Source organism: Panthera onca, chromosome F1, assembly GCF_046562875.1.
Source record: "Panthera onca isolate mPanOnc1 chromosome F1, mPanOnc1 haplotype 2, whole genome shotgun sequence".
NCBI classification, from domain to species: domain Eukaryota; kingdom Metazoa; phylum Chordata; class Mammalia; order Carnivora; family Felidae; genus Panthera; species Panthera onca.
The window spans coordinates 15,442,910-15,458,107 of NC_138355.1; the positions used below are offsets into that span (position 1 = coordinate 15,442,910).

The 15,198-nt window shown below is 33.3% G+C and overlaps 1 protein-coding gene across 2 annotated transcripts in view; it reads right to left on the reverse strand.

Annotated features, from left to right (window-relative positions):
* Nucleotides 1-15,198, reverse strand: part of KIFAP3 (kinesin associated protein 3) — a 174,059-nt gene that overhangs the window by 61,110 nt on the left and 97,751 nt on the right. For both annotated transcript variants that reach the window (XM_060643482.3, XM_060643483.3), the window contains 4 exons: nt 10,512-10,612; nt 2,799-2,907; nt 1,204-1,316; nt 513-678 (listed from right to left, as the gene is read on the reverse strand). In XM_060643482.3, the coding sequence (XP_060499465.2) occupies nt 513-678; nt 1,204-1,316; nt 2,799-2,907; nt 10,512-10,612 (489 nt within the window). The remainder of the gene's footprint in view (nt 1-512; nt 679-1,203; nt 1,317-2,798; nt 2,908-10,511; nt 10,613-15,198) is intronic.

Genomic DNA, 15,198 nt, shown 5'->3' on the forward strand with positions numbered 1-15,198 from the left:
TGAATCCTTAACATGCTTGTAACTTTGTCCTTTCTTCCCATTTCTATGCTCAATGAAGAAGATAGTTCATAATAGTAAGGGAGGGCAGCACTGAAGGATAACACCTCTCTGAAAATGTAAATGAATGACAATGTAAATACAGAAAACCGAAGAGTCATTTGAATGGCTCAAAGAACTTGGTGTGTTCACAGGTATGCATGCATGCAAAGAGGATATGGCATTTGGTAATTTTTAAAAGGCAGGATAAAAAAAGAAGCAGGGTAGGGAAAGGAAACCAATATTAAGATAACACGTTTTTAGGAAAAAGAGTACATACATCTAACAGGAGACCTAGTGATCACCTTTCTGGGAGGAAGAAACTAGAACTAGAGCTGAAAGCTGAAGTGTGGGAAGAAAACACATTACCTAGTATAATGGTCACAAAATATTGCTCTAGCAGTTGCTCTCAGCCGCAACAGAAAGAAATAGAAATAACTTAATGATTATGCAAAATGGAAATACTTAGCACAGACCTGGTTTTAGTTTATCCTTGAGGTATGGGACCAACTTGTACTCCTTAAGAACCAATTCCCAGTCTAAGTCTGGAATGGTCAAATTTGCAAGAGTTCCCAGACATTCAATCACAAACTCCTCTTCCTCATCATTAGAGATCTGGGCTGCAAGGTCCCCAACATAATCCTAAATAAAACAGAATTTTAATACAAATTTAAAATATGATTTCTGCAGAAGAACCAATCTAATAATGTAATCCACAGGAAGAAAAAGTAAGTATCAAATGTGATTCTCTTGTTTTAATAATCTTGAGCCAAATTGCTATAGGAATCATCAGTTTAAAGTTTATTATATATTTTTTTAGTTACCTCTATACCCAAAGTGGGGCTCAAACTCACAACCCTGAGATCAAGAGTTGCATACTCTTCCAACTGAGCCAGCCAGGTGCCTCAGGAGTCATTTGTTTAAAAGGCAAGACAAGTGGAGTGAGGACAGAAGTGTTAGGGGTTGGGATCATAAAGCGAAAACAACTCTAAAATTGAGCATGGGATTTCTGGAAGCTAAACTTACAAGAAAGTTTATAACAAAAGAACCAATTTGAGTCATGAGTTAATACTGATAAGAGCTCAGTAAGAGTTTTATTTCCAAATGTAGGACTTTAAAGCTTCAATTCTCAGGCTGTTTTAATAGAAAGAAAGAAACTATACTCACAATAAATAAATTTTTAGTTGGTCCATCATGCTGGGAAATGTTCCTAATCATTTTCATCAGCAATGGATCCTTAAACTTCAGAGCCCTCTTCATGAGCATCTTTAGCCCATTTCCTGCAAAAAATCAGAAAACTCCTCCAATAGAATTAAGGTTCATTTAAGTTTAATAAAATTTGTTTAGTTTACAGTTCTCAAAAAAACCCCAATTTACATACAGTAAAATGCCTGAATCTTAAGTGTACAATAGATTAATTTTGATTAAATGTGTGCCCCTGGGTAATTCATACCCATATCAAGATACAGACATTTCCATTCATTCCAGAAAGTGTCCCTTCTCAATTTTCATCCCCAAATAAAATCACTTTACTTCTCCTTTTCCTCTTCCTCATCTTATTTTCCTTCTTTCTTCTTTTTAAAAAAAAAAAAATTTTTTTAATGTTTTTATTTATTTTTGAGACAGAGAGAGATACAGTATGAGCAAGGGTGGGGCAGAGAGAGGGAGACATAGAATCTGAAGCAGGCTCCAGGCTCTGAGCTGTCAGCACAGAGCTTGACGCGGGGCTCAAACTCACGGACTGTGAGATCATGACCTGAGCCAAGTCGGACACTTAACCGACTGAGCCACCCAGGCGCCCCTTCTCTTTCTTCTTTTTAAACATAGATTAATTTTACCTGCTGTAGAATTTCATATAAATGGTATCACACAGTATGTGCTCTTCTGTGTATGGAATATGCACCACAAATTTTAAAAATGTAAATGCTTTTTGACCCAGAAAATGTATCCTAAAAACATAAAAATCGAAATATGAAGTTTCAGAGAAAGGAAAACTACTGCAACATGGTTTGTTTCAGAAAAGAAGTGGCAACAAACTAAATATCCAAAATAGCTGATTAAATTATAGAAAATCCTTTAATGGATTATTTTGCCACTATTGGCAATTATTTTATATAAAATATCTAATCACATGGAATGAGATTCAAGATATAACTTAAAAAAATGGCACCATATATAGATACAAAGACCAAATTTTATCTTAAAAATCTGCAGAAGCATTGTACCAAAATTTTACCTATGATTATCTCTGGATAGTGGAAGAAAAGATTTTAATTTTTTCCTATTTGCTCATTTGTCCCTTAAAAAAACAAAAAACAGAAAACAAATATGTATACTTTCCAAATAAGAAAAAAACTATTGAGCAGATTCTGAAATATCATAAGGCATGACAAGCTATTTTACGAAGGTATTATAGAAACAAACATCTGATACATTTTTATTGTTATTATCTTACACTGTAACAGATTGTTTTGTAAATAAAAAGTTTTGTTTCCTCTAGAAATGTTTTTAAAAATGAAATTTAATTAAGGGTAACTAAACCCTGGTTTATAAAATATTACTAAAGGTAAGTATTTCTACACATGATATAAGAGTATTTGTTCTGAATCTATCTGACCTTTAAAGATTAAAGCTGTAATTTTTAAAACTACTTAAAAATAGTATTTACACAGCTACTATAATTCTTAATTCCTTGTTTCTTTTCCAGAATTTGCCGGTTGCCATATGATTAAAGGTTATCTATGAAGCTCAAAGGCACTAACCTTCACAGATAAGCTGTACGTTCCTTTTGTTAGCAGCAAGATTAATGCAGAAAGAAATGAGTTCCAAGTCAATTCGTTCATCTGAACATTCAAACAGCATCTTCATTAACTAGCAAAAAGCACATGGAATATTTTATTAAAAAAACCACACAAAAAAGCATCAAAAACACCAGATGTATTTTATTACAATGTATTATCTTAGATTCTGTGATGGGAATAATATAATACATTTCAACATATAAGTGGTAAGCTCTCACTATGGACTACTGAATGAATAAATGGTTGATTAACTACTAGATGTTCGCTATTAAATGTAAACTACTGAGTACAATGGAAAATACAGGAGGAATATTAGATACAGCCTTTGCATTTAAGGAATTTAAAATATTATGTAGAAGTAGAGCATTCTGAGCAAAAAAAAAAAAAAAAAATAGCTTGTGCAAAGGATACAAGGTAAGAAAGAAGAAAAGAAGGCAAGCATGGTTGGGAGTGAGTGAAATAGTGTTCAGATATAAGAAGGTAAAAGCCAAATCATGCAGGGTCTTGAAGTACATGTTAAAGATTTGGGGCTTCATTGTAAAGATAATGGGAAGCCATTAAAGGCTTCTAATTAAGTAAAATGGCAGGATAAGATCTGTGTTTCAAAAAGGTCTGGCCAGTGTGGAAAACAGACTGAAACAGAGTGAGAAAATGTAGGAAAACCACCTAGGAGCCTAGAGGAAAAGTCCAGGTAAGACGATGACTCTTGGACTACATGGGGCCACGGGGATGGAGATAAAAGGATAGATTAAAGCTGTATTTAGAAACGAGAATCAAAATGGGATTTAATAACTGACTAGATGTTGGGGTTAAGGGAGAGGAAGGGTCAAAGATGACTCCCAGGTTTCTGCACTGAGCACCAACATGGACAGTGGTGTCCACATTTACCAAACAGGAGAAACTAGAGTAGAAAGACTTTAAAGGGAAGACAGTCATTTTGGTTTTAGATGTGTTGAGTTTAATAAGCTGCCTATGTGATAGTGTGGTACAGATATTCAGTAGAAGTTATAAATGCAACCCTGAGTTTATAAGAGATGTTTGCACCGGAGATTTAGGAATTGTTACATATGGTTGATTACTGAAGCTCCGGGCTGGATCCAATCATATGGGCATGGGTATAAAATGAGAAAAGAACTCTACTTAATGATAAAAGAAAGAGAAGGTGGGTCTGAAAGGCAACAGACAGAAAAGCAGAAATCTAGGAAAAGGTAGGCTACCTATGCCATCTATCTGTAATCCAGATTTGTCATGATGAAAGATGGTTGCTATAATAAAGGAGAAATGAACTTTATGCTATAGTTTTTAGAAGCTAGTCTTCTATGACTGGTAAATCAGCAGATTAACTGAGTGTATACTATGTAAAGACATTTTTCTCTAAGTCAAATGGCTAAGACATAGGAAAGTCAGTCCTAAAATTTGTTACCTAAGAATTTCTTATGTTTTGCCTCAGGGCACTACAATACCTTTTTAGATCAACATGCCTTTGTGAATCCAACACAGCACTGTATATACAGGAAGTGAATAATAGCTATTTGTTGACTCGTTAGACCCTCTTCTGTTAAATCTTGTTTTAATTATTCTCTTTGTAAATTTCAGATAACTTAAGTTTCAAAAAGGATGTATGGTCAACATACAAAAATCAATTGTATTCCTATGTGCTAGCAGTGAACAACTGGAAACCAAAATTAACACAGATCCACTTACAACTGCTCCAAAAAATTATACCTAAGTACAATTCTAACAAAACTATACTTATATATATGCTGAGAACTACAAAACACTGTAACAGGTGAGTAGTTAGCAATATATCATGCCTTTTTCCAGAGGGCAGCTCTTTAACCACAAATGTTGCTACTAATGGAATCTTTAGATAAGGAATCATTAACATTTAATAATATTATAGAACAAAAAAATTCTATGGCAAAACTAAAATAATCTTAATCTATTGGATATACATTTAATAGATTTTGCTACCTATCTATATGCTAATTGCCAATTAAAAGTACAAATCAATAAAAATGTATGTGATAATCCTCGAATTAGTATGTTTTTCATACTCTAATTAAAAATTTACTATAGATTTCTTCCAAATTTTTACTGATGTATCAAACTTCTTTATAATAACAAAAATCTGTTACAAAAGCAAATTATCTGTTGCTATTTACTTGAAATTGACCTTGTAGTATGAAAATTGCCCTTGCAAATGGGGTTAGAGGTGATCTATTAGAAGCTGAGGGGTGTTGTTTGCTTTTGGTAATTTCTATGTTAAATCCTGTGGTGAAGTAATCACGGGCTAGATTTTTAAAAAATAATGCACAGTTTGAAATCTTACCCAACTACCCCCCCCAAAATCAAGAGAAATTAGGACTAAATGTGAATGAAATGTATCATGATATAGAATTAGTTTTTCATAATAGGAAAGAGAAACACTTCAATTTTAATTAAAGCATTCACATTTAAAAATAATAGTTTCCTTCAAACTCCATGGGCAACATTATGTCTCTAATTTGATTGCTACCCCTGGCACTTCAAAAGTAAGTGTAATTGCTGACAACTAGGAAATATTAAAACTAGATTTGTTCTGTTTTAACTATGTCCATTGTCATCTTTTACTAATTTAACAGGAAAGCACTAAAAGGGCTTCAGCCTGTGCCATGAAGAGGCAACAGTGCTCAATCAGACAGGTCCCATATTGCGTATCAGATACCAAAGACTCAAGACTGAAATCACTGTGTCTAGACTCTCTGGCACCTGACTTCACTTATTTACCAGTGACCAGAGGCCAACCCCCACAGCTCTCTGAATTCACATACACCTCTACTACCCCCATCCCCCCACCCAAACATCTTTGAATGATTATGGCAGAACTTTGCATGCCTCAGGAATCTCTTCTGACTGGCTACTCCCTAACTGTGCTGTTTGAAGTGATGCTCTGGTTTCTGAACTTCAGCAGATAATGGCAGGCAGGAGCAAAGGGGGCTGTCAGAAAGGACGTTTACCAGCATTCAGCTAAAAAGAAGCATGTAGATCAAAGAGCGGCCAAATAGGACAACTGTGGTAGAAAACATGTGGATCGCTATGAAGATTCTTACACACTGTTCCAGGGTAAAATATTAAATAACGCCATGACATCATTACCTAAACATGCACTTTGATTGGCCATTCTAATACCAATAAATACTTTTATAAGCATCTGGATGGCATTTACACCTATTTAAACAAAACATGCATCTTAGAGGTCTAAATAACAATGAACTGTTAATGTGTACTTTTAACTATTATTAGAATACAACTATTAACTCCTGGTTATCCCCAAGAATGCTTACCTGAAACAATTCACCCACTGAGACCATTAAGATCATCTATAAAGCCAGACTAGCCCTGGACCCCAAATTTTGCAGAATGGTGACATAATAGGGAAAAAAATTACAATATATTGGGTAATTAGAGGCACTAAAGTACAAAAGAAGAAAAGCAATATAATACTGGGAGAGATTATGAGGCATATTGAACATATAAGCACCTACTCTGAGTATTAAATAATTTACAAAAAGTCTAATTACAGGTTTATCTTATAAAATGCATATAAGGCAGTATTTAAAATGGACAGTGAATGGATCCAAAATAATGTGAATGATTTGATATTTTACTAAGAGTACCGTATTTTTGTATAGTCTTTTATGGTTTATAAAGCTCCTTTACATAAATATCTAATGTAATTAAAGAACAAGACCATATTCCACCTTTTTTTTTTGTCATTAAAATGAATATGGGTGACTAATGAACCACTGCTTTCCTTCTTTCAAAGTTATTTTAGGCTTTTCATTTATAATGCTTGACATTCTTCTTTTTTTTTTTTTTAAGAGAGAGCAGGGGAGAGGGGCAGAGGGGGAAAGGGAGAAGGAGGGAGGGAGAGAGAGAGAAAGAGTGAGAGAAAGAGAGAGAGAGAGACACACACACACACACAGAGAGAGAGAGAGAGAGAGAGAGAATGAATCTCAAGCAGGCTCCATGACCCTGGAATCATAACCTGAGCCAAAATCAAGAGTCAGATGCTCAACTGACTGGGCCACCCAGGTGCTCCTTGACAGTCTTTACTAAACAAATATTAATGTGCATAATTTCAAAGTTAACCAAGTATTACATTAATTCTAAGATCCAAACATTAGATATAGCTTTATTTAATAAGTACAATCAGCTGCTGTCACAAAGTTTTTTTGTTTTGTTTTGTTTTGTTTTAAGGATTTTATTTTTAAGTAATCTCCACATCCACCATGGGGCTCAAACTCACAACCCAGAGATCAAGAATCACACACCCTACCCATTGAGCCAGCCAGGCGCCCCAGCCAGTAGTTTAAAGCTTTGCTATATTTAAAAACATTACTCTGAGCAGCCTCTACCTCTGAAAGGAGTATCTTTTTAACTTAGGAAGGAAGCTTGGAAATTGCAATTTAATCCCAGACTTGCTTTCCACAATTGTGTTATTCAATAATGCATGTCACACTGGGTGGGAATCAAGCCATGTCAACTTTTCCATAACTATTTCAAAATTGAGCCTTATAAGTATAAGTCATAGGCTGGATAGCATGTTAGGACCAAATACATGTGAGCGTGCCATTTGGTTTCTCAAAATATGGCTTCATACTAAAAAGCTTCAGGATGTTTATGATGTAATTTGGTAACATCACCTCACCGTTCCTATAAGGGTTGAATTTTATTAAAAAAATAAAAAATATTGACTACTAAATAGGTTTTGGAAGGTTTTGTTTATGAAATATAGTTCATAAATGTTATGAAATGTTCTGAAAACCCCACTGCAGAAACGTTTGAGTTAAAAATCATTAGTCAAGAAAACATGCATGAATATTGTTCTTGAAAAGGTATGGGAGAATTTTCTACATACAAAGTTTTCAAGTGCAGTGATAATATTTTTCAGAAACGACCTAAAGAGGCTCTTACTTCCAATTCTTTATTTAAAATAAAGTTTTATGTCTTATGGTTGAGATTATATATTCTAAAAGAGGATAACTCCAATTTGAAGACTCACCAAGAGTAAGTTTTCTATCCCTTTTTATTTTACATTTATTTCTTTTTTATTTAATGTTTTTTTCTTTAAGTCTAATCTGGATAAAAACAGTCAATCTAGGCAAGAATACTATTCTTCTTTGGCTGCTTTCCAATTCATATCCTGTAGTCAATGAAGTTCTGACACTGAATGGGATTGGAAAAGGAACACCCTTTGAAACCGCAAAGCAGAAACCCTTGGAACATATGGAGTGAGACTGTAGTAAATCACCTGTAATCTCCCTTTGACATGGCTACTCTTTTATTGAAAACTTGTTTGACAAAGAATTTGATTACACTTTGCACTGGCTACACTTCTGACATATGTTATCTCTATAAGAAGCCTTGCCTTGTTAGATAAGATATGCTCTATATTCTTTGAAGAATGTCTATTTCCTATAAACATAATTAGTTTATCCACTTGATATAAAAGGCTAAGAAATTACCCTTAAGAGTTTATCAGTTTTTTAATTGCATGTAGATAAAGTGTTAAAATTCTGGAAGAGCAAATTCAAATTTAGAACTATCTCACTAATTTTGGATGAATGAAAAGATTGTCAGTAAGAATAAAAAGAGAAATTATGGCTGATTTTTTTTACTATACATTAACTAATTCTCAAGTAACATACATTTAATAACTTATATTAGCTTAATGAGGAATTGCCTAGCAGGAGTCTTAAGAGGAAATACTTTTCTAAGTGTGACTTACTATTCATACTCTTCTAAAGTGTTGGGTTTTTGTTTTTTTGTTTTGTACATAGATTTAATCTTTATTTTTGAGAGAGAGAGAGAGAACATGAGCAGGGAAGGGGGAGGGAGGGAGGGGGAGGGGGAGAGAGAGAGAGAGAGAGAGAGAGAGAGAGAGAGAGAGAGAGACACACACAGAATCTGAAGCAGGCTCTGGGGTCTGAGCTGTCAGCACAGAGCCCAATGCGGGGCTCAAACTCACAAACTGTGAGATCATGACCTGAGTCGAAGTCGAATGCTTAACTGACTGAGCCACCCAGATGCCCCCTAAAGTGTTTTTTAAAGTGTTATTTTTATTGTTTGCCATACACCCTGCAAGTTTGCTTTTTCTATCTTAGGAAACCATTTTATAAAAAATAATGTAATATTTAAAACTGGCCCAACCAGTGTTCCAATCATCAGATATTCAAATTAGTGGAGCTCAGTTTAATAAAGATTGATGGCAAAATAGTGATTCTGTGAATGTATATTCCCTAAGAGCAAAATATGTATAATATGTATAGAATCTCTATCCTTATAACATAGTCCATGTAAAAAAAAAAAAAAATCACTGAACTACTTCAAGATAAAAAGGCCTAACATATGAAATGTATCAAGCAACTGAGTCATAGCAAAATCTTTCTTAAAGATAAAAGAATTTTGATAAATCATTTAAAATCACTGAACATAAACCAAATGAACAGGCAAAGTTAGGAAATACTAGCAATATGACAAAGAATTAAAATAGTTATTTCATATTTGGATCTCATTTATTAATACTAAAAATATTAACGTGCCAGTGGAAAAATTGGCAAAGGACATGAATAAATAATTTGTAAATTTTTTCTATACACACACACACACACACAAATTACTCAGCCATAAAAAAGAATGAAATCTTGCCATTTGCAACAACATGGATAGAGCCAGAGAGTATAATGCTAAGTAAGAGCAGTCAGAGAAAAACAAATATTATATGATTTCACTCATATGTGAAATTTAAGAAACAAAACAAATGTGCAAAGGAAAAACAAAAGAGACAGAGAGACTCTTAATTATAGAGAACTGATGGTTACTAGAGGGAAGGTGGGTGGGTGGATGGGTGAAATAGGTGATAGGGATTAAGGAGTGCACTTGTGATGAGCACTGGGTGTATATGGAAATACTGAATTACTACTGTGTATCTGAAACCAATAAAACACTTTATATTAACTATACTGGAATTAAAATAAAATTTAAAAAAAGGAAAAAAGTGACATGCTAGTTGGAAATACAAACATGCCTTCTTAGAAGAAAATATGTCAAATACACAAGTGTTTGTACCTTTTGACTTAGTAATTCTACTTTTAGGAACTTAAACTAAAGAAAAACACAGGGATGTGGATAAGCATTTATATACCATGATATTTATTCCACCTTATTTCATCTGTTTACCTAAGTTTACTTACATCTGTTTTTATGTGATAAACTGGAAAAAACACACAATTTAACAATAATTAAATAATGATACATTTAAGCAACAGAATATCATATAACTATGAGAAATAATTTTTGAAGACTGTTCAATGACATGGGAGAATACATTGTGATCTAGTAAGTAAATAAAGTAATATATAATTACATACTGTATATAATCTCAATACGTTATTTTTTAACTCTGTAGAAGGAAATATACCAAAATGTTAAATGGTTATCTCTGAGTTTGGGATAACAAAGTTTTTTTCATTTTTATACTGCTCCCTATTTTCCAATTTTCTATCACAAACTCATATTATTTTTAAGAGGGAATTTTTTTTAGGGAAAAATGTATCTGGAAAATCAAGAGAAGAAAATGGAAAATACCTATTTTTTTTAATGCTTTTAAAAAACACTTAAACCACTTACCTGTGGTATACAGTCAGTGTATGCAAACATTGATTTAAAGCGATCATCCATGCTAATGTGGTAAAGAACACACATTGCTATTTGTTTGTAGTTTTCATTACCTGGGAATAAGAAATCATGGACATGATTAAATCATGGATATAATTAATTTTTTTGGTATAACACACTCAAATTAATACATTAAGACTTTTAACCTCCTGAATCAAATGCTTATACACCTCTAATTTAGAAAATATTTTGACCTCCCTATTTCAATTTTAAAGTCTAGAATATACTGTCTGTGAAATATCATTAATTTCCAAGAGACAACATGCATTTTGCAAAAAGAAAATTAACCACAAACCAAAGAATTTATTGTTTTCAGTAGCCTACTGTGAACCAGATTGGATCACTGGCATCCTCACCCTGATGTTCCATGAAAATATGTGATTAACACAGCTCCTAACAGTGATGATATAAGAAAAATAGCGAACAGAAAGTATATTTAATTCTTATGAGTCAGAAACTGGAAAAATAATCTAAATGATAAAAGAAGTAGTACAGTAGTATTTGTAACATTAAAAAAATACATGACTATAAAACGCTAAGGCCTAAAAATAGACTAAGGACCGCCTCAGTACTGAGGCCTAATACACCTCAAAACTGAGAAAGAGAAACAAATGATGTATCATAGATTGAACAATAAAATGGGATTCTATGTATCATGCAGTCCTTCTTGCTTTCAGATAGGTCATATTTTAAGGTCCTATTTATGATCTCTAAGTCAGTGACAGAACTAGAATTAGAAAACTTGTTTAAAAAGTTTTATCAAGAAACAATATCCTTTTTGAAAATTCTAGGCTATGAGAAATACTTGAAGATATTTGGAATTTAAAAGAATCAAGTAGGTAAGTGAATTTAATTGATAAATAATATATGAAGATTTTAAAAGTTTAAACATGGAGGATAAACTTAGCACCTTTATCCTTGTGTCTACCATACCACAAAATTACTAAAATATGTAGGGTTTTTTAAAATTCTGTTTTAGATTCTTATTGAATTTTTTGATATATTAGGCATATCTTTCCAGATGGTTAGAAATTCTTAGACCATGTGAACTTTGGTATTCTCACAAGGCTTAGAACACATGGTAGTTTCTTATTAAATATCACTGACTGATTTTAATATTTAAACAGCATAGTGATTATAGTTAACAATCCTGTATTGTATATATTTGAAAGTTACTGACAGTAAACCTTGAAAGTTCTAACCACACACCCACACCCACCCACACACCCCCAACACACACACACAGTTAACTGTGTGAGGTGACAGATGTGTTAACTAACCTTACTGTGGTAATTATTTTTCAATATATACATATATCAAATCATTACAACACATACATTAAACTTATATCATGTTATATGTCATTTAGATCTCAATAAAGCTGGGAAACAAGGAGCAGTGTTACATTAAAAAACCAGAGGTTGTGGTGTTAAGGAATCTACTCCTGAAATCATTGTTGCACTATATGCTAACTAATTTGGATGGAAATTAAATGAATGAATGAATGAATGAATGAATGAATAAATAATAATAAATAAATAAATGGACTAGCATGTCCACTGGGTTATTATTTTTTTTAATATTTTAATTTATTTAATTATATCCAAGTTAGTTAGCTTATAGTGCAACAGTGATTTCAGGGGTATGGGTTATTATTTATAACTGAAAATCTGAAAATAATCTAGATAACCAACATTTAGAAAATCATAAAATAAATGGTGATATGCTTAGGTAATATTATCTAAACATTATGCAATTATTATACTTTGCATGTTATAATTATATAACATTATATAAATATTAAAAATCATTTTTAAGGATGCCTGGCTCGCTCAGTTGGTGTAGCATGTGATTCTTGATCTTGAACTCCATGGTGGGTGTAGAGATTAGTTAAAAATAAAATATTTAAAAAAATAAAAAAAAATCAGAGGCTAAAACAGAAGAAATAAACACATTTATTCAAAGACAGAAATTACTAAATTCTACAAGAGCTTCAGATTTGAGGCAAATATTTTAAAAGTTATAGGAGATCTTTTACAAGTAAATATAAAAATATAGCGACTAGCTCTAACTCTGTTTTCCTTGAGCTTATATGTTACATACAAATATATCACGTGGTGGGACACCTGAGTGGCTCAGTCACTTAGGCATCTGACTCCTAACTTCAGCTCAGGTCATGATCCTATAGTTCATGAGTTTGAGCCCTTTGTTGGGTTCTGTGCTGACAACACAGAGCCTGCTTGGGATTCTCTTTCTCCCTCTCCCTCTGCCCCTCCTCTGTTTGTGCTCTCTCTCAAAATAAAATAAATAAACATTAAAATATATATATATGTATAGAGAGAGAGAGAGAGAACAAAATGAATCTTCAAAACAATAATCTGTCAAGTAAATATTATCCCTATGCTTCAGATGAGGAACTTAATGCTTAGAGAAAAATATATATTTGCTACACGGCCTGGTAAATGAGCAGGGATTTAAACTCTGATTCTAAAATCTTCACCAGGTTATGTTACAATAACACTCAAATACTTTTGTAATTGATAAGATGAAATGGCCTTCTAATACTGGGTATGAAAGACTGATCTATACTGACAGACATATGACAGAATAAGACACATTTTTGAAACACTTTTTTAAAAGCTGGATTTCTGCATCTTTCAAAATAGTTTGGCTAAAGCCTGTTTCCTTCGGCTTTCAATATCAGCATAAAAATGACTCCCTGGGATAAAACAAAAAAAAAAAAAATCCATTCCTTATCTGATGAATACATACTAGTATACATTTTCATTTTAACTAAAAATCTGTGAATTCACTAACTCAACCACTTGGAACACAACACATGCAGAAACTACATTTTATATGTGAAATAACACTTATTTTATCTCATGTTTTATGTCTGTTTCTCTATAGCATTATAGTTTATAGAAAATCTGCAGAATAAAGAGTGCAGGAGAAATCCTTTGGGTAAATTTCAGGTCCTTTCTACTATTTGAAAAATGTCACTACACAATCTGTGGAGAAGACAGACGCTGAATTCAAAAGATAAGCTCTAAGGATAATGACCCTAGGCTTAGATGAAAAGGTGAGATATAAGAACAGAGGAGAAAGTACACTTAATCTGAAGATGAAGACTAGTAAATTCAGAAACACAAGTTAGCTGTAGAAAATATATACACTAAGTATTTAGGGGTAAGAATTCTACTTGGAAGATGTGAGGCAGAAATTGTGAAATTACTCCAAAATGAGAAAAGTATAGACAAATTGGGTATACCACCAATTCCAACATTTTGTTCTTGGGATCAAAGCAAATATAGAAATAGAAAATATAGAAATCTATAGAAATATAGAAATCTATAGAAATAGAAAATACAGAAATATAGAAATAGAAAAGATTCACAGATACTACTAAAGCATATTTTCCCACTGTTGAAGGCATGCATTTACACTTATTCTAGTATAAAACACACCTGTCATAGGCAAACAAATCTTTGTACAAGTTTTTTTTTTTTTAATGTTTGTTTATTTTGAGAGAGTGTGCACCACATGCATGACAGTAGGAAAGGGGCAGAGAGAGAGAGGGAAAGAGAGAATCCCAAGCAGGTTCCACATTGTCAGCATAGAACCTGAGGTGGGGCTCAATCTCACCAATTGTGAGATCATGACCTGAGCCGAAATCGAGTCATATTCTTAAACATCTGAGCCACTCAGGTGTCCCTGTACAGGTTTTCTAATACATAGGTTAAAAGAGAAGAAATCTGGGGCGCCTGGGTGGCTTAGTTGGTTAAGCGTCTGACTTCAGCTCGTGGTTTGTGAGTTTGAACCCCAGCTCAGGGCCTGGAGCCTGCTTTGGATTCTGTCTCTCCCCTTCTCTCTCTCTCTGCCCGCCTCTCTTTCTCTCTCTCTCCCTCTCTCTCTCTTAAAAATAAACATTAAAAAAAAAAATTTTTTTTAAGTGAAAAATTCCAACTTTATTCTCCAAGGAGGAGGGTATCCTTATGGTTTGGTCAGATTATACTTCACAGTATTTAGCTTTTTTTTCTAGGTATTGAGTTATTTTTAAATCTTTTCAAGTAGGGTCCTTCAGCAAACTTTCATATTTTTTTAATTTTAATTTTTTAATGTTTATTTTTGAGAGAGAGAGACAGAGTGTGAGTGGGCTGGGGCAGAAAGAGAGGGAGACACAGAATCTGAAGCAGGCTCCAGGCTCTGAGCTGTCAGCACAGAGCCCGATGAGGGACTCGAACTCAGGAGCCACAAGATCATGACCTGAGCCGAAGTCAGACGCTTAACCGACAGAGCCACGCAGGCACCCCAACAAACTTTCATATTCTGAAGGCAAATCTCTTTTTCCCTGCTATTCCAGTTTCTTTCTATATGTTGTTCAGCTGTGGGTATGTTCTAATCCTACTTAACTTTTACAAAATATTTTTTTAACAAAATATTATTTGAAGATATTTTCTCTATGTAGTGGGTTCACTGAAAAGTAGGATTCCAAAGCACACAACTTGGTAAATGGTAAAAGAAACAAAGAATCAATAACCAATAAAAAGATTCTTCAAGATTAAAGTACATCACCAAACAAATTAGAATTCGATGTGGAAACAGGAATAAAACGGTCCATGCTTGAGGAGAGTCTATT